The 22,287-nt window shown below is 42.2% G+C and overlaps 1 protein-coding gene across 5 annotated transcripts in view; it reads left to right on the top strand.

Annotated features, from left to right (window-relative positions):
- Positions 1-22,287, top strand: part of Brd8 (Bromodomain containing 8) — a 113,574-nt gene that overhangs the window by 75,473 nt on the left and 15,814 nt on the right. For 3 of the 5 annotated variants that reach the window (XM_065433185.2, XM_065433186.1, XM_065433181.2), the window contains 4 exons: positions 7,549-7,629; positions 7,703-7,771; positions 7,862-8,039; positions 10,267-10,368. In XM_065433185.2, the coding sequence (XP_065289257.1) occupies positions 7,549-7,629; positions 7,703-7,771; positions 7,862-8,039; positions 10,267-10,368 (430 nt within the window). The remainder of the gene's footprint in view (positions 1-7,548; positions 7,630-7,702; positions 7,772-7,861; positions 8,040-10,266; positions 10,369-22,287) is intronic. The other 2 variants (XM_065433187.2, XM_065433184.2) reach the window with 1 other exon arrangement.

Here is a 22,287-nt window from a genome sequence, read left to right as displayed (position 1 = left end):
ATGTTGCATTAAATTAGATGAGTCATATCTATATTTTTCATATGCATACCTGCCAACCCTCTTGAATTTTTCTTAAAGTTTATAAATGTTTTGTGAGGTTTTATAACAAAGGGGTGAACTGTTGTCTGCAAAAAAAGTTATCACTGTCTCTGAACTTTCTATTGGAAATCTTCTGATGGCGAAAGGACACCAAGGGGTACTTGATTCAATCAAATTAATACAGGCTTGTTCCTGAAGCAGGAAAACGGCAGCTGCAAATTCACTGAAAAAGTAACTGTTATCTAAAAACAATGTGTTGCTTGTCAGTCTCAACTTTCTAAGCAGGCTTGTACACGTTACAGAAAAAAAGTAAGATTAGAAATGCAATTACTTCATTCGAAAATGTAATTGATTACAGTTACCAATTACTGCCCCATGGAAGTAATTGAGGCAATACTCAATAGTAATTGATTACTTCTACATTATATGTTAACATTGCATAGATGTAGTAAACAGAAAGAGCTGATTTGCCCCCGCCTCCCCCTCCTTCCTTTCCTCTCTTCAGTCTGTCCTCGGCAGTCTTCTTATGTTGCTTAACTGCACTAAGAATTCCTTTTAAGAATTTTATAGGTCATTGTCCCTTGTTTTCGTTGTGAAGACATTAGCAGCAACACCGAGAACTTGCTCGAATAGGAAAAACAAGGGTAGGAGAGGGAGTTTGGCCATTTAGCACAATGTGTGCGCTGAGGTGGGGAAGGGGAGGGGGGTAAGGCAGTGTCGTAGCATATACAGATCCTGCGCATAATATTGTGGTTAGTCAACATCTGGGTCCTCTATGAAGCGCAGGTTCATTGTTGCTCAGTCTTGGAGAAAACGCTCCTGTTTGGGCTGATTAAAAGCTGAAAATATTGTCCGTATCTGATTTCCTGGCATTAATTCCCTAAGTAGGCTTTGGTATCGAGACATACCTGTTCAGTTCAATGGCCAACGTCTTATGGAGCCTTTAAAATGATGAAACAAATGCTGAACTCACAGGTTTGCCTGTCTCAGCATGTGCATTTGCGAGGCTGCTGTGTGGCACGATCTCAGGCATTCATCTGTAGCTTTTGCCAAATTTAGGTTCTGCAAGCAGGGAAGCTTGTTACTGCTTGTCTTGTCAATAAATTAACTGGTAACATATGATCAGTTACTGAAAAATGATATTGAATTACAGTGAGTGTTACCGAGTAAAGACAGAAATAATGTAATTGATTACATGTAATTCATTGCATGCAAGTCTGGTTCGAAGTTTGGTGCTGCTTGTGTGCTGTGTCTAACGTTAAGTGATTGTTAAAGGGCAACTATGGCATTTTTAAACCATACAGTCGAACCCACTTATAACAATATTCAAGTGCCACGAAAATTCCATTGTTATAACCAATAATTGTTATAACCGGGTTGCATGAAAAAATCAAAATAGGGGGATGGCGGAGCTGATGTTAGAAAATTATGATAGCAGGGAGGTCAGTGCCCCTTCCCAGCACCTTCCTCCATCCAGCTGCTGATTGTGTTCACTCGCTTAACTGCTTCCTAATAGCTCCGATCACGTGCAACAAGCTGCGGCTGTTGGTGTTATAGAATGGCACTGTTAACTGCAAAGAGGAGTCACGGCTGGCACGCGATATGCGAGCACTGCCGAGCATCGCTTTGGTGCCTTTTAAATATTGGGGCCTTTTAAAAGGGGCTTTTTAAATATTGCCAGAAGGCTGCCGTAGCAGCCTGTCAGCTTGAGAAATCCAGAAGAAATGTTGAGGTGAGATCGCCGTAAGCATCTCACCACGCACTTCTCACTGGCTTGCACAAGAAAACCTTATGCCCATCAGCCATGCATGCTTTTGCGAAGCTTGCCTACATCTTCCAAGGCATCTAGGTGCTCCACGTGGTGCAGTGGAAGGCGCCTCGCGAAAATGAAGTCCTGGAGGGACTGAATCACCAAGGCATCCAGGCGCTCCACGTAGTGCAGTGGAAGGCTCCTCGCGAAAATGAAGTCCTGGAGGGACTGAATCATCTGCCAGGGCTCATGCGAGGACAACGTTGAGGCAGCCTGCCCTACCGCGTCATCGCTGCCGTCATCGCCGTCGCTATCTGATGCAGGCACGTTCATGACGATTGCCTCATCGGTTAGAAGCATTTACTTTCCAAATCGATAGCCGTGGCTTTCTTTTCATTGGCAACGTCATGCATTGCCAATGATTAGCGGACAGATAAGCCATCTTCCGTTTTAGCGGTGAGTCAAACCAACTGTTGGTCATACGAGGCTGAGAAACCGCTTGGCCAGGAACGATTTCGATGCAACCAACAAAGACGAACGTGAGTGATTAGGCTGTTTGCAGAACTGCGCTGAATGAGGAGAGAGAGAGACCAACCTGCGAGCAGCGCAGTTGAAGCAGTTCATCATGTTTCAGAGGGTGGGGCGGCTTAGAGCTACAAGCGCAGCCCATTCATGTTCGGAGGGGTGGAAGGGCAATGGGAGAGAGGCGTGTGGAGATGGCTGGAAAACTAGCACGCTATGGCTGTTGGAGCAGCAGCTCGAATTTCTTTTCTTCTTTTTCTTTTCAAGGATTTCACTACCTTTCGGCTCGGAGACCCAACAGTCAGATTTTATCGTTATAACCGATAATGTGGCATCGGGGCATTGTAGTAAGCGGGTTACGTCACCCTGGGAACAGATACAAAAGTTAATGGTGCAGCAGCTTGTCATTCTTATAACCGATATATTGTTAAAACCGGTATCAATACAAGTGGGCACGACTGTATTAGGATATTGTCATTTAATGGCGTTCACAGTCCTGTCGCCGGTAGGTTGGTTCAATTTGCTTAGGAACTCGCCAATAATTTTAAATAACAAATAAATGAGGTACCAAAACCAAAACGGGTAGCTTTCATGTGACGTCGTGACGAGTCGATGACATCAGATCCTCCATGGCTGTAATGTTCACACAGTACACATGGTTATAACGGCAAAAAAGTGAAGCTTATGCTGTCTTCCGATGATACAGGCAGCTTTTCCAGCTTTTCTGAACTAGGTAACGGCAATTTCAGCGACGATGTGACCGCTGAAGGATGGTTGTTGGCCTTTGACCTGCCGCTGATGTGCCTCAAGCTCAATGCATTGTGCTGCGGCAAAATGAAGAGAATCACTGGTTATCACGTGTGTCAAAATAATGATTGTCAGCCGTTCTCTCATAGAAAAAGGAGTCAGCTTTTTTGTTTCTGGGCAAAGTCAGGGTGTAGTCTCCGACGTCGCAAACCCAGGGTAGCCAGTTATGTGTTACGTAAGAAGTCACATTCATGGGCATGAGTCTGAAACACGCAACCAATCTTTAAAATTAACTGACAAGAAAACTTAATGACTTGCAGTCATATCGTTTGGCACAGATAATCAAGAGTGCAAAAAAGAATGTACATCCAAAATTTTATTAAGGTCACTGGATATCGAAAAATCACCACAGTTGCCCTCTAATGAAATGCGTACATATCTCTCAAAAGTTATGTGTTCAGAGCAAGCCTTCAAAAAGACAAACTCCATGCAACTAACAACCCCACCCTCTCAATGTGTCCATGGGATATTACGAATATTAATGTTTATAGGTTGGCATGCATGCATATGTGACTTTTTTTTTGGTTGCAAATGCGACCACTGAGAGAAACCTTTCAGGTATTTGTAGTGCTACTTGGTATATTAAAATGGAGTGTGTCATGTAAGCTGCTTTGTAATACCTCAGATTAGCTGTGCTCTGTGACAGTGAAATGTATCCAAGCACGCACAGAATGTCTCCAGTACAGGCACCAACTAGGCAGGCAAATAGATAGTATTGCACTGCATTTCATGCGTCCATTTCATTGGACATATCTCAGAAAAGCTGCCAAAGTGCCCATATAATGTGTCAACTTTTTTTATTAAAATACATTGTAAAATTACTTTTCTAAAATGAGAAGGGCATTTTAAGCAAGGGGAGTAGGAAGAAGGACTGTAATGCTAGAAGCATGTTACAGTCCTTGGTTGGCTAGTTGGTTGAGATAATAATAAACCTTTGTATCTCTAAATTTGGCTGTAAATATGTAGCGATATGAGAGACAAGTACAAACATTATTTCAGGCTTGCATGTGCCAAGTTCGAAATATTTTTTTTACAAGTAGCTGGCATATTGCAATGTATGTGTAGCTTTGTTGGTAAATGTCTCAAACACCTTGAGAGAGCATGGTTGTGTTATCTGTTTCTAAACTGCCATAACAGAAGTTTGCGAAAAATTAACATTGTTTTTATCTAACTTACAAATTCAATTTTAAATGACTAATACAATATGGAGATAATAAATGGTGCTGCAACAAACACACAACAGTAAAATAAATACCAATTTAATGTAAGGATGTGAGAGAGGAGAGATTGCCTACTACATGAACCTCTGGTGTATTATCAACATTACCTTTTTGTTTCACAGACTGCTTCGTTTTAGAGGATACATATATAGTGACAAGGTCATTATAAAAGTTCTCAAATGCCTCCAAAGTCTTCAGGTAGCCTGTCCACGTGCTTGTGTGCTTTTCTAAGCTACTTATATGCGTTTTGAGCGCATCTTCGGACACCACTGCTTCATTGCAGTCCCTAGTGAACACTGTGACGAAGCAGTATCTTTGTTTCTAACGAAATTATGAATAAGCACCTATTTATTGCTTTCACATGGGTTTCCTGCTTTGAAAACCCCTTTTGCTGCTCTGAAACATATATTTGGCTGTTCCAAAAGGGCATAAGGCAGTAATATCGCTGTGCAAGGCACAGAGTGAATTCTCCGAATGACACCAGTTTTGAGGTACTCAATCCCGAAGTGTGCAGCAATATACATACGCGTTTCAGTTAATTTGGTGCTTCAATCCATAAAACAGTGTTTTGCTAAAAAATGCAAGTGGAACAACAGTGCATTCTCATCATCATCGTCATCATCATCATCATCATCATAATTTTATTTTATGAAACCAATACAACAAAACATGATTGAACCAATAGCCAACTCGGCTAGTGAAAGGTCCAAATACAAGATATTCACTAAAGAAATGGCAGACATTTAAACTACATGTACAAAAAGACGTGAGATACTAAAATAGCGGTATTGCAAATATGTAAAGCGCATACATATTCTGAAAAAAAAAAATGTTTATAAATATACAAAACCAAACACACATTTTCTTCAAGTTTGGCGGCATATGTCCTGAAACCAGTGCCATCCTCGGCACTCTTTTTCAAGCAGATATGCCTTGTAAACCATCTGGCCGCAGTTTGTCAATTCAATATATGCTGCAAAGCAATTAGTTAAAAACCTAATGAGAGAGATTTTGCTAATCAATTGAGCATTTTTATTTATTTGAAAAAGAAAAATTGGCACCCACCCGAATTGTAGCACGGAGCTACAAAGGAAACCCGTAAGGGTTTCTCAGAGAGAAAGCCTCGCAGATGAAGAAAAATTCATCCTGGTCCAGGACTGAAGCCCAGACTGTAGCTTCATGATACAGTTGCGTCCTCCACTTTCGTCCTCCACCTTGCGGGCTTTCATAGAACTGATTTGCCATATTCACTGTCCCAGTGCCTCGATTTGTCGACTAATTTGCCCTCGCTCTGCTAGCCTCCTGGTTAGCTCTAATGGTAGAGAGACTGCCCCCCGAAAAGGCGTTGGTCCCGGGTACGAGTCCCGGATCAGGACAATATTTTCTTCAATTACAAGGCTTTCTTTCTGAGAAACCCGCATGGGTTTCCTTTGTAGCTTTGCGCTACAATTTGGGTGGATGCTAGCTTTCCTTTTCATATACGTTCCTCCACCTTGCAGGCTTCTGCAGAACTGATTTGCCGTATTCATTGCCCCAGTGCCTTGAGTTGTCGACTAATTTACCCTCGCTGTGCAATTGGGTAGCCTCCTGGTTAGCTCAGATGGTACAGGGAGCACCCCAGAAAGGCGTTGGTCCTGGGTTCCAGTCCCGGACCAGGACGAGTTTTTCTTAACTGCGAGGCTTTCTTTCTGAGAAACTTGCATGGGCTTCCTTTGTAGCTTCATGTTAGGTTTCTCCTCGCTCTTTTCTGCAGGCTTTTCCTCCACGTCTACAGGCTCTGATCGTCTAGTCTGCGAACCCCTTTTAAACAGAAATGGTTTCCACGGTCCATTTCGACTGTCCCAATTTCCGTCCTCGGCGTTCAACTTTCTACGCTTTGCGTACTCTTCGGCTAATTCAGCCGACCTTTCCACAGTGTTTACATTCCCTCTGTCTTGCAGCCACAGTTTCACAGCTTGGGGGATGCTTTTGTAAAACTGCTCTATACACATGCATTCAATGGTCATGTCTCTGCTGTCGTACGCTTCCGCGCTTTTCAGCCACTCGACTAGGTTGGCCTTTAAGTCGTATGCAAACCCTGGATACCCCTTGCTATCTTTCTTGCCTGTGCTCCTAAACCTTTGCCGAAAAGCTTCAGCTGAAAGGCAGTATTTCTTCAGGAGACTATCCTTAACTTTTGCATAATCATATGCATCCTGTGCACTGAGTCTGGCGATTACTTCCGTCGCCTCACACGGCAACACTGACAGCGACCGCTGTGGCCATGTACTCGGACCGAAGTTCATCTTCTCGCAAGTCCTTTCAAAATTGCTTAGGAACAAGCCTATGTCGGTCCCGACCTCAAATGGCTTTAATAGCCTGTCCATGCGGTACGATTCTGCCCCACTTGATCGTCCCAGAGCCCCTTCACTTCCTTGAGACAACTCCAAACGTTTGCTTTCAAGTTCAGGTTGCATTTTTCTTAACTCGCGATCTTTATCGCGTTCCTCTCTCTCTTGTTCTTTTCTCTCTCATTCTTCTCTCTTTTTCAGAAGTTCCAACCCCATTTCAATTTCTTCCTCACTGGCCTGTTCGGAAATTAGCTCCAATAATTCAGATTTTAGCATTTCCTTGCGTACATCTAGGCCCAGTTCCTCACCAACTATCAACAACTCGTCTCTCAGCAGTGTCCTTAACTCCATGATTGCTGCTTCACTGCCTTGGTCCTGCTCGCTAAATCTATCTAGGAAAACACAACCTAGCTAACAATCAACAATCTAGCTTCCCTACAGTTCTAAACAGAACAACCACGAAATGAAGCCTAGCAAGTCAAAGCAAGAACCAAGCACTCATTGCAGACACAGCACCACGTCGCAAAGTCCATCTCACCGCTGTCAGCCAGTTGTTCGGGTGGATGCCAATTTTTCCCTTTCATGTACTTTCCTCCACCTTGCGAGCTTCTGCAGAACTGATTTGCCAATGTGATTTATTGTGCAAGTATTGTTTACATTTTTTAGCAGTCCAGGTCAAGGATTAGAATTGGGCTATTTGCCACAGGTAATTTAACAAAATTTCTGTATATCTAAAAAAAAAAAACAAACACACCTGGTATAATGTGCACTCATGAGTCTTGAATGCGATGTTTTACTTACTGCAAACTAGCTGGAGTGTCTTGGCAATATTTTTAGTTCTTTGTGGAGGGTGATGCTATTGACATGCTATTTATTGCAGTGAGGACTCTGAGGTCGTTCGAGACTATAAGGTGTGGAAGAAATCTATTATGTTGGTCTGGAGAGCAGCAGCCAACCACAAGTATGTGTATGCCAAAGCATATGAGGGCCTTGGAGTGAGCATATTCATTTTCTCTCTGCTTTCTTATTTCCAGATATGCAAATGTGTTTTTACACCCAGTCACAGATGAAATGGCCCCAGGTTACCATAGCATTGTCTACAGGTTAAAATGATTTTTTTTTTTCACCTTTATGCCAATCTTTATTATTGGCGTATTTCTTTGTGTGACCCTATTTCTTTGTTTTTCGTGTAGACCAATGGATTTGCTGACAATCAAGAAAAACATTGAAAGTGGCTACATCAAGACGACCTTGGAATTTCAGCGGGACATGATGCTGATGTTTCAAAATGCTATCATGTACAACAGTTCTGACCACGATGTCTTTCAGATGGCCATTGAAATGCAGAAGGAGGTCATGGGACACATACAGGTCAGTGTCCATTCCTGTGCTGATGCTCACATCTCCTGCAAACATCTGTCAAGATTGAAAAAAAAAAAAAGAACTGTTGAAAAGTGTGACTGTAGAAAGCATTTTAGCTAGGTGTATTTTTGAAAGCAAAGAGTACTTTAATAGTTATAATATTTATTGCAAAGCCTGTTGGCTAAAATGTAAAGAAAGAATTGTCGTGAAACATTGATGGCAGAAAGTAATCACTCTTCTGGCTTGGCAGATTGTGTGTTCTTGTGCTGCAGAAGGACCTTGTGTGTTTTCTAGCGAGTTAGTGCAGCTTTATCTTCCTCTGGCCCTATGTAAAATGAAGCACTGGCACTGTTCCAATACCATGCTTACCTTCTTGCCTCTTGAATGCCACACCACCTTGTACTTATTCCGCAGCACAACATTCAGGCCTCTCAAACAAAGCAAAAGGTGTATATGTCGCGTAAAAAATGTGCTGGTTACTGTCTTATGGCCTATTCACACTGCGGAACATGTTTCCCAACAGCTGACCAACATGTTTCCCGACGTGTTGGTCAACACGTTGGTCAACATCTCTGTTGCCAACAGCAACGATGTTGTTTGGTGTGACAACTTTCGGCAACAAAAGGCAAGCGACAAAGTGTTGGCAACAGCATGTGTAGCCGCATTTTTGTGCCCGTGTTTTTTTTTTTTTAAGTTTTCATTTATTGTTATTATTCTTGTTTTAACATGCACATGTCGCAGAGCATGCTATGGAGCTTTATCTGGCTTCATCCCATTTATTTTCTTTGTGAGACGCTTGAACTCTGTGCGTCCCCTAAGACTGCACTTCTTGTAATATTAAAGTTTCACTGGGCAGCTCACAGCACACTTCAGCAAGGGACACTTAGCATGTCATGTTTCTTCTCTACAGAAGCTTATGCCATCAGGAAGGTAAAATGAATCCTGCCTATACAAAACATAGCATTGTCCTTTCTTGCTTTTGTCACACACCAGCAAAACCTCTACTGAATGGTGGAAATTTGAGCCTATTGGCACATGATCTTTGAAGCTTGTAATGCAGGGTTAACGTGGAGATAAAAGGCTACTTGCATTGTGCATCAACCTTCTTCTGCTTTGTCCACCCTGAACTATAAATCCTGAAGACTATCTCTATAGTACTCACTTTTACCCATTGCCTACTGTCTTCATCAACAACCACTTCTGTCACATACTGTATTAATGGCTGCTTCTCCTACTTGTACACACAACCAAGCTTAGGGATGCTCGAACTGGTGATGCAGTCGTAATTCATGAGACGTTTTGTCACAGAATTTGTGGTGGAAGTAAGATATCACATAGGAAGCTTGTTATGCTATTGATGCTTGACAAGTATAAAGGGATGTTGAGACTAGGTAAATAGGGACTTAAATAGTGAAACTACTGCAAAACTAGTAGCTTTTACTTATCTAGCATTGCCATGTTTCCAACATGTTTTTCAATGGGGCAGGCAAATTGTGACCGAACTGTTGGCCAACAAGTCACCTGCGACATGTTTCGCAAACATTTGTTAGCCATCCATTGTAACAGGGTTGCTGACACCACGTTTCTTATGTGGTTGTGGATAGTGTTGGCCCACTTGTTTCCCCAGTGTGAATAGGCCCTTAGTGAAGGGGTCCCAAACATGATTTCGTGAAGCCAATTGGGTTTTGTTGACAAATATTTCAGGTGTTTGAGCACCAATTCAATTTTTTTGCCCCTCTCATTTTTCTTCACTGCTACGACACACCTAGTTGGTGGAAACAGCAAGCACAGCATGCAGGATGCAATGCAAGGAATCAAAAAGGATCCCCGTTTCTACAGCACCTTGTACACTGTGCTAACTGTCACCACAAATTACCAACTCAACCATGTTATTTGGCTCACTTGCCCAACCCTTAGCAATCATGTGTATTGTATGCTGTCTTTTCTCTTATTTCAATGTAATAAATCCTTTGCAGCCATTTTGCTGGTTGAGTGCAGTTGTTTTTAAGAGGCCATTCATCTGTTTTATTTCTTTTCTTTCTTCTTTGGTTACTGTTTTCTTCTTTCTTTGTCTCTCTCTCTCTTCTCGTGTGTATATGGAAGTGCAAGAAAAAAAGTGGCTTCTTTGCACTTTTTTAAAGCCACTTGGATTCTCCAAAGGCAGAGACCTTGGGAACCCCTCTTTAGTGCTAAGCAAGCAGAGTGCTGCCTTATGTCTTATGTCTTTTACTGTCAGGATTTTCTGGCAACCCAGTTGATGGTGAAGACAACAGAGACCAAAAGCCTGCGTGGCCGTGACGGGCGGGAAAAGAAGGTGGAATTTGGCAAGGATGACAAGGTGAGCGGGCCATCACATGCTGCACTGCTGATGGGCACTGCGCAGTCATGACATGGCCACTCTGCGTGGAGGCTCCTCAGCGCTGAACTGAGCAATTGCGTCTCCCTCGTTCATGGTGAACCCTCATTAGTATGACCGCATTAGTTGCCTGGAGAGACAAATAGTGTTCATGAGGCATGCAGGATGTGTCTTGACTTTTTTTTGCCAAGGGCAATCTGCCAAATGTGTATTTTGTGTGGTTGGTGCAAGTTTCAGCATGGCTGGTGGTTCATATTCAAAATCAGATTGAGCAGAACACACAGTTAAACCTTGATATAACAAGCTTCATTATATCAAAATTCTCATAAGGAAGTGTTCAACTTTTTATAACTTTTTGTTTATAGAACACCATGTGTTTTGGACCTCAATATAACGAAGTGTGTTTAACCCTTTCAGTATCGAATTTTTTCGAAGGGAACACACAAACCAGTGTCAGTTTTTTTTCTCAGGTATTATGAAACAAACGAAACAGTTTATTTCCATTAATTCCGAAGGGAAAAAATGACATGGATAATAGCAAATGCACTTGTATTATGGTCCTCACTAGAGAGTGGAGAACATACGGGTATGTCAATGACATGGCATGACAAAATGCGGAAACATACTGGTATGTCACTGACAAATAAGGGATTAAACACGATTTCAGTACAATGGAATTTCACTGCCGCCACGAAGGAACACTGAGGCAATATATGGAAACTACCTCGGATAAGAAGGTCAAATAGTAGTTGCTTGCGTATGCACCTTTCAAGTTGCTTGCCGCATGACAGAACATGTCATGTGACTCAAGTGGAGTAGTGTTATGTTCTGTGTAATGCCCAAGTGCAATAAAATGCTTTTGCACCTTCTGTGCCGTATGTTGTGGGTGCACAGAAAAGCTTTCGAGGGTTAGCTGAGAAAGATAATTACTTGATCTGTGTTCTCTTCCTGCACGTGCTCCAGGAGGGGAATGGAGGATGTTGCATAGGGTAACATGATCAAGCGTGCACTGGAAGGGGCAAGCGAGTGCATGTCTCTTCCTCCAGCCCAGCTGTGGTTGCGGATGCCTGTCAGTGCAGCTGAGTGCATACGAGGCTCGTGCATGCCCTATCTTGGAAGTTATCTGTGCGGGCACGAAGGTTAGGCTGGGCTGACATGGACGTGGCTTCATATGCGCAGTCTTCCCTCCCGTTTAGTGCTGGAGGTCGCACAATCTCTAGTTTCGGATACGCATTGAAGCATGAGGCAGACAGAAGCGTTCATTCCCCTGTACCTGCGCAGGGGTCCTGAAGCACTTTTTATTGAAGTTGAGAAATGCATTTTAAGTTTAATTAGACTATTTCAGAAATAGTTTGCAGCGAAAGGTTTTTCAATATATTCAGCAGAAGTAGAGTTATTCGTAATCAAAGATTGCCTCATAGACTATATTTCTAGCTTTCTAAGTGTTTAAGGTTCAACTGAAAAGGTGTACACCCCTAGATTGTTTTTACACTTCTTGTAGTGACACAAAAGTATGGGATACAAAAGCGAATAATTCTGTTACAAACACATTTCTTCTCCTCCAAAAGGAGCTCCAAAAGACCTTTTTCCTGCTCCAAAAGCTCTCCCAAAGACCTTTTTTCATTTCCACCGCTGTTCACCTAGACACCACTAATTCCCCTTTTGGTGAATATGACGTGCCAAACTCCTAGGTTATCCCTCAACTTACTGTTCAGTTCACGCTGTGTCTTCCCTTTACTGTGCTACCATGTACATAGCTATGCGCGGCTCTGTTTTTTTGCACCGAGTGGCAAGTAGCACATTCCCTTTCAATCACACAACTTCCAAGGCTCAAATGAAATGTCATCTTTATGTTCGTTCGTGCAAGTGCATATTCAGCGCCCACATCGGGTAAGCGATGGATGCGGCACTGCAGACTCGTATTGAAAGGATTCCTAACGTAGTGAGCTTCGACCAGGATGACGACACATCTTGAAGGTGTGCAACTTGGGAAGGAGACAACCTGTTTCAGTCGGATGTTGGTGCTCAGGCCAGCTCCCCATGTTCGTGGAGCCATGTCACCCACAAAGGCCACTCACTGTACTCGATTGTCCTTAGCGGGCAGGCTTGTCGCAGCGCGCTGCAGCGGCTGTGGTATTTATGCTACGTAGCAAGGAGCATCTATGCTTCTAATGTAGCTGTGATCACTTTTCACATCTTCAGAAATAATTAATGCTGACAAATTCGCATTGTTTTGTTTTCTTGTAGACTAGGGGATTCCGCGAGGGCATCTTAGGGTTCCATGAGCGGCCAAATTTAATCAAAGCTCAGCGCCCATCTATAAAGATTCTGACATTACAGTTTGGATTTACTAAAACCACCACACGCCACATCAATACTTCGCAGAAAGACCATTGCGACCGTGGTGCTGTGCAATTTTCGGGCCCACAGTCTGCATTGGATGCGTTTCATTTGTGCTCACAGGGTTACATATCTGTGGGACTTGGCACAGATGTGCTGCAAGCCACTGTCAAATGTAGCATTTGGCTTGTCAACTCGTTTCTAGCATTTGTGATTGGCCGTTCCAACTCGGCATGTTGACACGCAAGCGCAGTATAAGCTATACAAGTGCACTGACGGCAGCATTGCACATAGCCAGAGATGCTGGTTTACTTCTGCACTTCTTCCATTTCTACCTCACGCTGAATAAAAAGTGTGCAAGAAGCACTTTAGACGCCTGCATGAGGTGCACCAGTCTCACGTCCGCGTGACGCAAGCATTTAGGCTACATTCACATTTGGTCTTGGAGCAGGTGGGAGTGGCAAAAACTTGATGAAATCTGCCCGCCTAGACGGCGAAATGGACGGAAAATTAGGCGGCGAGCCTGTTCGGTCTCGGCCTGTTTGTTTTTGTTTTTTTCTTTAGTTTTTTAATTATTTTTTTTCCCCACCACAGCCAAGCGGGAAGCCATTCCACTTCCCTGGAAGCTGCACTGGCATGTAAACATCCGGTCGTAAAATTTAACATCTTCCGTTGTTCATAGTCCATTTTTAGAAAAAACAACTAGCTAAAAGTATCAGAACTATGTCTTCTTCCTCTTCCATGGTAGACGAAAGTTAGCGACGACATGCGCAGGTGTGCAAAATGCTAGCTTTTAACAACTTATGGGCCAATGAATGCTGCTTGAAATGGTGCGATGAACAGTGCCACCACTCGGACAAGCATACGCAGACTTAATGGATGCTGGCGAAAGCATCAGGGGTTTCCGCTGCAGTGGCAAAACAAATGTGAACATCTTGGACATGCGCAGAAAAGATTTTCTGCCTGCTTTGGTCTTTTCGTCCGCTTGCCGCTTCTCCAGTGTCAACATAGCCTTAGGGTTAGCGTTGCAATCACAGTATTTCATCAATTCATCATCAATATATTGAATTATTTCAGGATCTCCTTCGGGTTCGATATGTCCAGGATCTATTGCATTAACCAGCTGTGCTCGAGCCATAGAGTTGGATGTAGAACAATGTTGAACATTGTCTTAGGTGTTATGTACAGGTGGGTCCACTGTTAGAACGAACACATGAGAGTGTGGCTCATGCTCCATGCAGCGCCATCTAAGAGAAGTGGTGAAACCAAGTGCATGCTGTGCGTCGTCTGCTTCCAAACAGCCGCTTCGCTTTGCTCACGCATGGCCGCCTTGCCGTGCAATCGCACGTCAAGTCTCCCGCTTCATGGATAGACATTTCATTTCGTACACTGCCGCCCGTGAGATGTAGAAAGCACATAAGTACACTCACTTCTACTACTGTGGCGGAGAACGCGAATAAGCAGTGGCAGAAATATATTTTGGAGAATGGTATTTTCTTGACATGCCAAATAATTTTGCTGTGCTGCGTCTTGCGCAAGGATTCCGTGCAAGGAAACACATTCACGACACCATCAGTAATTGCAAGTTCTTTTGCATGTATTTGCTGATATACATTAGTGTCACTTCCTCATTGTCATTTTTGCATATGCATGCAAAACATATTAACATATGCATGTTCATGTTTCCTAATTGGCCAATGGTTGCGTTACACAGCATTTCGTATCTTCGAGCAACTTGACAGACTGAGCGCATCTTAGCCAGACATAACTGAAACATGCCATGCACAACAGTGCCGAAAACAAACTGCGGTGTCACTCGTGTTTGTTTCGTTGAGTCAGTTGCCACGCTCCATCCACGAAGTGAATGTTTTTGGATCTGCTGTGCGATAACGCCAGAACGCGAAGCTTCCTCCCGAAAAACAGCGCTTCATGTCGCCTATAATGTTCTGAAAGCATGATCATTTCTTTGCTCTTAGCATCCAGATGGCTGGGATGGCAAGTCAAGTGCAACATTGATGCTTTAGATCATGTTCATAGCAACCGCGGCTCAAGACATGTAGTCGCCAAGCTGTATGCCGTGCTTCATGCTGCACACAGGCGAAGTGATGGTGGTCAGCAGACGATGTGCGTCATGTGCCGCCCCTGTGCTGTGTCGTGCATACTCTTCGTTTTTGCCGCTTTTCGTACATGGCGCCGTGCGGAGCATGAGCCACGTGCTCGCTTGGTCCTTGTAACAGTGGATTGACCTGTACATGTACACATCAACCATACAATCCACAGTTGGAGGGAACACCTAGTTTTTTTATTTCAGTGCTGATTACAACATATATATTTGTTATGGGTACGTGTGAACTCCTCCTACATTGGCCTTGAATTCTGTTGGAAGTGTTTCATTTCATTTCCTGTTATTGTGAATATTGTTATTTTGATTCAGATTAAGTAAATTGCAGGGCTAACTTTATCTTTGTTCTGCAGCTATTAACACTCCTCATTCCGGCAGCTTTCTTGAAGCAACCACTCCATGCAAAATTCTGTCACCCATGGTTGTATCTTTTCTCTGTGTCCATTCTGTTGCCTAAAGAGACCACCAATTATCTATGCCATCATCAAATGACGTTTTGCTCTTTCCTTTTAATCATAACTAGGATGTCATATACTTCCATTTGATACTTAATCAATACTGCTGTCTTTGTCTCACAATTTTGTGCCTTTTATTTTCCTTTCCGTTTGCTCATAGCATGGCGCATAGCTTACATACTTCTTCATTAGACGTCATGTTTTGTTTCCATAGGCTAATGACGGCAGAATACATTTATTATGCAATTTTTCTCTTTAAATTATTGGTAAGTAGCTGTCTGTGAGTTTGGATTATGTCCAGAACGTGTTTGCACTGCAGCTATTCTTCTCATGATTTAATGATGAGCACAATAAAAAATGACCAAGTTAATGCACTCTTACGAATGAAACATTTCGTTCCCTCAGAGTTTTGATTGGCCTAACCAACTGTTGAATTCTTGAGCACTAAACTGAATTTTATCATTTTTACTTCTTGTTGTTCACTGCACATGTCATGTATCTCCTGTAGCGCAGAAAAATTTGATGATGTCCACTAAAAATGACGCTCACAACCTCAATGAGGCAAGGTGCGAGACCGGTCTAGTTGGGCTTGAGGAATGAGCTTGGGGAAATTATTTGCTTCGACACTGAATGTACAGCATCGTTGGCAAAGCCTTAGCAGCAGTTGACTGTACTGAACAAGGTTAGAAATCACAGGAAGGGAAGCATATTGCCTTAAGATAATTTATTAAAATAATTTGAATGGTGGGCAGTTTCTAAATCTACAACAGCCCTGTAGTCATCTTGTTCCCTTCCAGTCATCAAATTTTCATGGTCGTTTTTAGAAACTCATACAGAGAAAAAATACAATTTTCGTTGTACACATTTTGAGATGTTACCACCACCTACTTGGGCTTTAGATGCATGTTATGCTACTTTTTATTTCTGACACTTCACATGATGACTTATCAGGCATGTAGCCATGATTTTTTTCCAGAGAGGGTGTAAGCATTCAGTGGCCCGAACAAATTGTTTTCCCCGATACCTATCTATCTTGGGGAAAACAGTTTGGTTTTTCAAATAAAACACGTGTACACACTCACAGTGCCCCACGTTGTGCCAAAATTAAAAAATATGCAAGTGCCATGTAGGTGGACAGAACCAAGGTAATGTGCCTTGCCGTTGTTCGGCACAAATAGACTACTTCTTTTTATTCTGCCTAAATACATAATTAGTTTTTATTAACTTAAGTATTATAATCAAAGCAAAATTGTCGACCAGAAAATTGTAGGCCATCATGAAAAATTCTCTGTCCATCTTTTGGCTACCTTATGTTGCATAAAAGTTTCTTCCAAGCCAAGTGCCATGTGACTAGTTGCATGACACTTTTCGCAGGCGGAATTGGGCAAAATACAAAAAATAGTCTGACTAGCCCCAAGTGACGGCGAACAACATTACTTTGGTTCTTTCCAGCTACATGACACTCGCATATTTTTAAATATTGGCATAAGTTCTGTGGGACACCTTGTGTTATATATATATATATATATATATATATATATATATTTCAATTTATTATTATTATTACTTTTTGCAGTAACTTACTTGAATAAACCCCACACAGAAAAAAGAATGCCTCTTATTGAAATTCAAATTCATTTGGACACTTTCAAAACACAAGTGATTCAAACCATGTGTTCGGAGCTGCAAAATGTTCTGTACACCTCATATCGGAATGCTAAATTCAATATAATCATAAAAAATGCTTTAGACGGGCTGCTTCTTGCACATTTAACATGCTTTGGTGTGTTATATCATAAATGGTGTCTAGCTGATTATATATGAGTAAATTTCTAAAGGAGCATCAAACATATATTAAAAAATCTTTTGCAGTTGTGGTTCGTCATTCTGTGAATAGCTTCGTTTTTCATGCACCAGACAAACACAATATGTACAACAGTTTGGCAAAAGATGCATCAACAGGACGCAACAACAGCCGTAGATTAGGGTTCAAGCTTAACTATACATATAAAATTTTATTCAGTAATACTGCAACGTATACGCTTGCAGATTTATCGAAGGTGTTATAATATTCAGTGAGAAGATAGTCTACTATGCCAAGTTGTCTGTTTCTTATGGGCTTTTATCAGTATGACCGTAATGATGGCACTGCATTTAATACAGTTCCTTTTTCTTTTAAAAGATGTCGTTCTGTCCCAGGTTCGAATATGCTCTTTACGCCATGATTTTCATATGCCGGTGCTTCACCATAAACTTGGAGATAACTTTGTTGACACTGACTGTACCTGGTAAATGGACGTGAGATTCAGTCGATTGAGCCGCTCTTCAGCCGTCTTGTTCCGCAAATGTGTATTTAGTCTTTTGAGTGTCAACTCCTGTCGGTAATTTGAGGATTGTGTGAACGTTCAAGAGCAGGTCCCTGTCATATTTAACTAGTGTGTCCATTGCGTTTAGCGTGGTAGCTCTTCCTTGCATGGCCTGCCATTTTGCCTTCCAGATATCTCGCTCCCCTTTTCCATAGCGTCATGTGCTGTTCTCGTATCTTTTACATATAATTCAAAGCTGTGCTGCACACACTTAAGGTTGTCCTTGTCTATGTGCCTTGGTAAGAAAAATAGCAAGCTCTATATAGCGTTGTTTTCTGGTGTCTGGTGATTTGCAAAGCAGGGCTCAAAAGGGGTTTACAGATCGCCTATATAGGAAATGTACGAGGCTCGCGAGTAGTGCTCCTCAACAGAACTAGAATAATTGGCCCAATATTTTTGCCTGCCAACTGTGAAACAGTTCACTCTGAACTCTGTCACTATGCATGGATGCGCAATGAAATTGCGCCGCTTATATCAATGGGGAAAAGAAACCGTAAAGCTGACTTTAGATGCTCTTGCCTGGGTTGCAGTAATGACTTCAGTGATAATTTATGCCTGCCTTTGATAGCATGTAGGAGACTAAGTTTCTTTTCACTTGTGCAGGATAGAAATGGGCACATCATTGCTTGTATTTGTATTCCTCTTTTGCTTGCGAAAACAGGCGAAGATATGAATTACGTGGGGGTGGCAGGGATGGAAGTGCTGCGCCAATTGCGCCATCTTGCGCCAAGCCATCGAGCTGTGCCAACCTGTGGCAAAACACTAGCTTCAAATGAAGTTGCCTAATTTAACAGGATGTGTGTGTTCAGTGGCAACCACACAGCCTTAGGCATGTGTTGGCTAACGCTTAGCCCTACAATCCAAGCCTAAGCAGTCCGTTTCAGTGTCGGCATCTTTGGAGTGTGGCATGTTTGGTGACGAAATAGTAACTGAAGAAAATTAATGTTTTCTGCTGTACAATGCATTACAAATGTTTACTAAAAGTGTTACGTGTCTGCATATATGCGGACCAGCTAAGGATGATTTGAACTAGTGCTCATTTCATGGCGCAGTCGGGAAGGAAAGCAGCGCTGAATGAATAAGGTCGTCTCTTTCTTTTATTTTCATTTCAATAATAAACAAAAGTTGTACAGCCTGCTCAGCATGTAGCTCATCAGTTTCGTTACACATTTTAGCGCTCGGTTTGGCACCCTGTTGGTACATCTGTGTCGATTAATGGGCAAACACAGTGCAAGTGACGTGAATCTTTTTTGTAGGTGCACCACGTCTCGTCAGTGGGATAATAGTTTGTGCGGCACTCCGACAAACTGACCGCTTGCTTTCATGAAACTACTTGGTCACAAATATCCAATGGGAACCGCAATCGTCACTCAAGTTTGCACTCAGGCTACACTATTTTCTGCAGGTCCGCACTGCGCAAGATCAGGCTCTTGCCATTATAGAATCCAAGCCAAGGACGTAAAGTTTCATATTTAGTCAACCTCGGCAGCCAAATTTTGGTCATAATTAAGCGTTCGGCAAAGTGGCAAACCTCTGGAATGGCGTTCGCGGCAACAATGTTCATGATGTGACTTGCGCAGATCGAGTACAAAAATTTTAATAAACCATTGTTCGGCGCACAAAATATCAGTTGCTGTTTTACGCTGTTTTTATGGTGCCTATGTCGGAACTGTGAGTAAGTCTGAATTATCGAGCTTATTCAAAATATTGTTGGACGACACAGGGCGAAAAGCCAGTGAACTTTTTTATCCCGTTATTGTTTTTAAAAATATCTTAAAGCTTTCTCTCGGCAAGCGATGTGAACTATGGGCAAAGTGCAATGACCAGTACGTCAACTTCACATTTATTCTGTGCTGTTCTGCTATCTTAACTGAAGGTCGCCAAGAATTAAAAATTACCTGATGGCACAACGCGAACGGTGGTCATGGTACCTTGATGGGTGTTGTTCATGGTGGCCACTGTAAATATTTCTCTTTTATTGTGCACGAATACATTTAATTAGATAAATTTATTAATTTATGTAATCGATGAGGTGTCGATGAAAAAGTTGTAGGTGACGTTGAGAAATGACCAATAACAGCATTGAAAACAACCTAATATTTGTGAAGACTTTTTTAATGAGAAAGAAAGCCCATAAAATAAATAAAAAATTAAAGCAGTAAAGAACCTGCTGTGGCCATGACAACACTTCATCGCACCAAAGATCATTCTTTGCATGAACCTCATCAAATAGTGGCACTGGGAATGGAACGAGTGGCCATGCTTCTTTACCACGTCAGCAGTTTCCGGCACGCATCTTCGGCCCCTATGAAACGCGAAGTAGTGAGATCTTGTAGTGGTTCGCTTTCCACACCATTAAAAGACCATGGCCTAGGTTTGCATGTTCGCAATATACACAACGCACTGATGACGACGTTTACGTCTGAGACCACTTTTATTACTGGTGCTGGGATTTGTCACGTGGATTTGAAAAAAAAAATTGCAATAATAATATTAATAAATAAAAAGAAATTGCAGGCTTTTTTCTTTCTTTACTTTTCTGGAAGAAGGACCACACAAGACCTAGGTTGCTATATTTATTTATTTATTTATTTGCATATGCTGCTGCCCAATATAGGGCTATAGCAGGAGTGGGAACATTATACGTTACTATACACATTAAAAACACAGACATACACAAAAAGAGGAATGATTAGAAAGAAGCGCTTTGCTTGTTAGTGAAGTGCTTACTAGTGGTAGCTATGAAATATCTTAGTGATAGTGAACGAATGTTACCGGTTAGAAAATTCCATAGCTCTATTTTATGTTGGAAAAAAACTCTGTTTGAATGTGTTAGTGCGAGCATAAATAGGTGTTATGGTCAAGATGTGGTAGCTACGGGTGCAACTTGCGTTAGTTGATGTGATATAGTTACAATCAGAGAGATGAGAGGTGGAGTTATCAATTGCATATAAAAGTTCTAAGGCTTCATTGCAATAACGTGAAAGTAATGGCTCAATGTTCAAAGATTGTTGAGTCTGTGTTGGTGAGAAACTGGGCTCTAGTTTTGGCAAATGAAACTGTTAGATATTCATTAGCGAGCTTTTTTTACATTGCTTGTTGGGGAACCAAACGACAGAAGCGTATTATAGAACAGGGCGAATTGACGTTTTATATAATAGCAGTTTAGTATTGCAGGGGGTCTTAGCTAAAGTGCAGCATAAATAACCTTATTTCTTTTTAGGGTTTTCCCATTTACATGCCCGTTTATACACTGTTTCCCATTTATATACGCTGTTATCGGTAATTTCTCGATCTATTCCACAACTTTTCATTTAACACCTTATTGAATAAGCTATTTAATAGATGTTTCTTCATTAAGATAAAATGTTACTTGCTTGTTCACAATGAAAAAAAAAATGGCCAGGCTTAGCTTCGTTAAGCCAAGAATGCGTTGCATATTGCGTGGCCGCGCAATATGCAGCCGCGCGCGACTGCGCCAGTTGGGGCCCAGCTTTTCCTCCGTGACGTCACGCATCGGCGCAGAGCCCTTAGCGGGAGGAGCGGGAGTCAGATGGTGGCTGCGGCCGCGCGCGACCGCGCGAGTTGGGGCCCAGCTTTTCCTCCGGCTGTCGTGACGTCACGTCACGTAGTTAAATGGTGGCTGCCCGGCCGCGCCCAAGGGCTGAACTGAGTGATTGCAATATGCAACGCATAAAAAAAAAAGCTTGGCTAACATTAACACTGTCAACATTGAGTGGGCGCTGTTCACGGGAAGCCTTCGGTTGTTTTTTGTCTTGGCCACATTTAGTTGGCACATGCGGTATGTAATTTAATCGTGGTGTCTAAAAAGCCTGTACAATAGCATTCCTTTGTAGCTTCATGTGAAAGTCCGATGAATGACAATTTTTTCCTTTCATGAATTTTGCTCGCCTTGCGAGCTTCCGGAGAACTGATCTGCTTTGACATAATAGTGTTCTGCAAAGTCATATAAGGAATACCTTTTCTTCATATTCCTGTATTTCACTCATATTGACCTTTCCCAAGCTGCTCTCAAACGTGTATTTACTGCTCTAAAACGGACAATTCATGCTCCAAACCTGCCCCACACCTGCTCCAAACCTACCTTGGCCGCTTCCATCCCTGGGGTTGCCCCCAAGGCTCCCTGTGAATATGTGCCTGTGACCTATTTCATTAAATGCCTTTCCATTTTTACGTTCTCTTGTAAGTTATAATCTTCAGAAAATTATTCAGGAAGTAGCCTTGTCAGAAATGATGTTAAACCCTGATTTAACACTTTGTAGGACAGCACATACTTTTGACAATACTCTAAATTTTTTGCATGTTATAAATAAATGAAGTCCTTAGGAATAGTTCACGACCAATTTCATTTCTCGATGCCAAGCCGTTTATTTTTAAAGAAGCAGGTCATATTGGTCCCACTGACATTAAATTTTTCCTTCTAGTAATAAAGCGAAGCTTTCTTCGCCTCTTTCTTCGACTTCCCCACCCCACTTCTGCTGCTGCCGCTGTGGCTGTCTTGCACACCGCATCGGGGATGGTTCAGATTGTGTATAAACGTGAAAGGAGAGGCGAAAAGCTCGTTTGGACCTTTGCACCTCGTCGAATGTGCACAGTG

Source organism: Dermacentor albipictus, chromosome 1 (genome assembly GCF_038994185.2).
Source record: "Dermacentor albipictus isolate Rhodes 1998 colony chromosome 1, USDA_Dalb.pri_finalv2, whole genome shotgun sequence".
NCBI classification, from domain to species: domain Eukaryota; kingdom Metazoa; phylum Arthropoda; class Arachnida; order Ixodida; family Ixodidae; genus Dermacentor; species Dermacentor albipictus.
The sequence above is the reverse complement of the archived record's forward strand: the minus strand, read 5'-3'. Positions and strand labels throughout refer to the sequence as shown.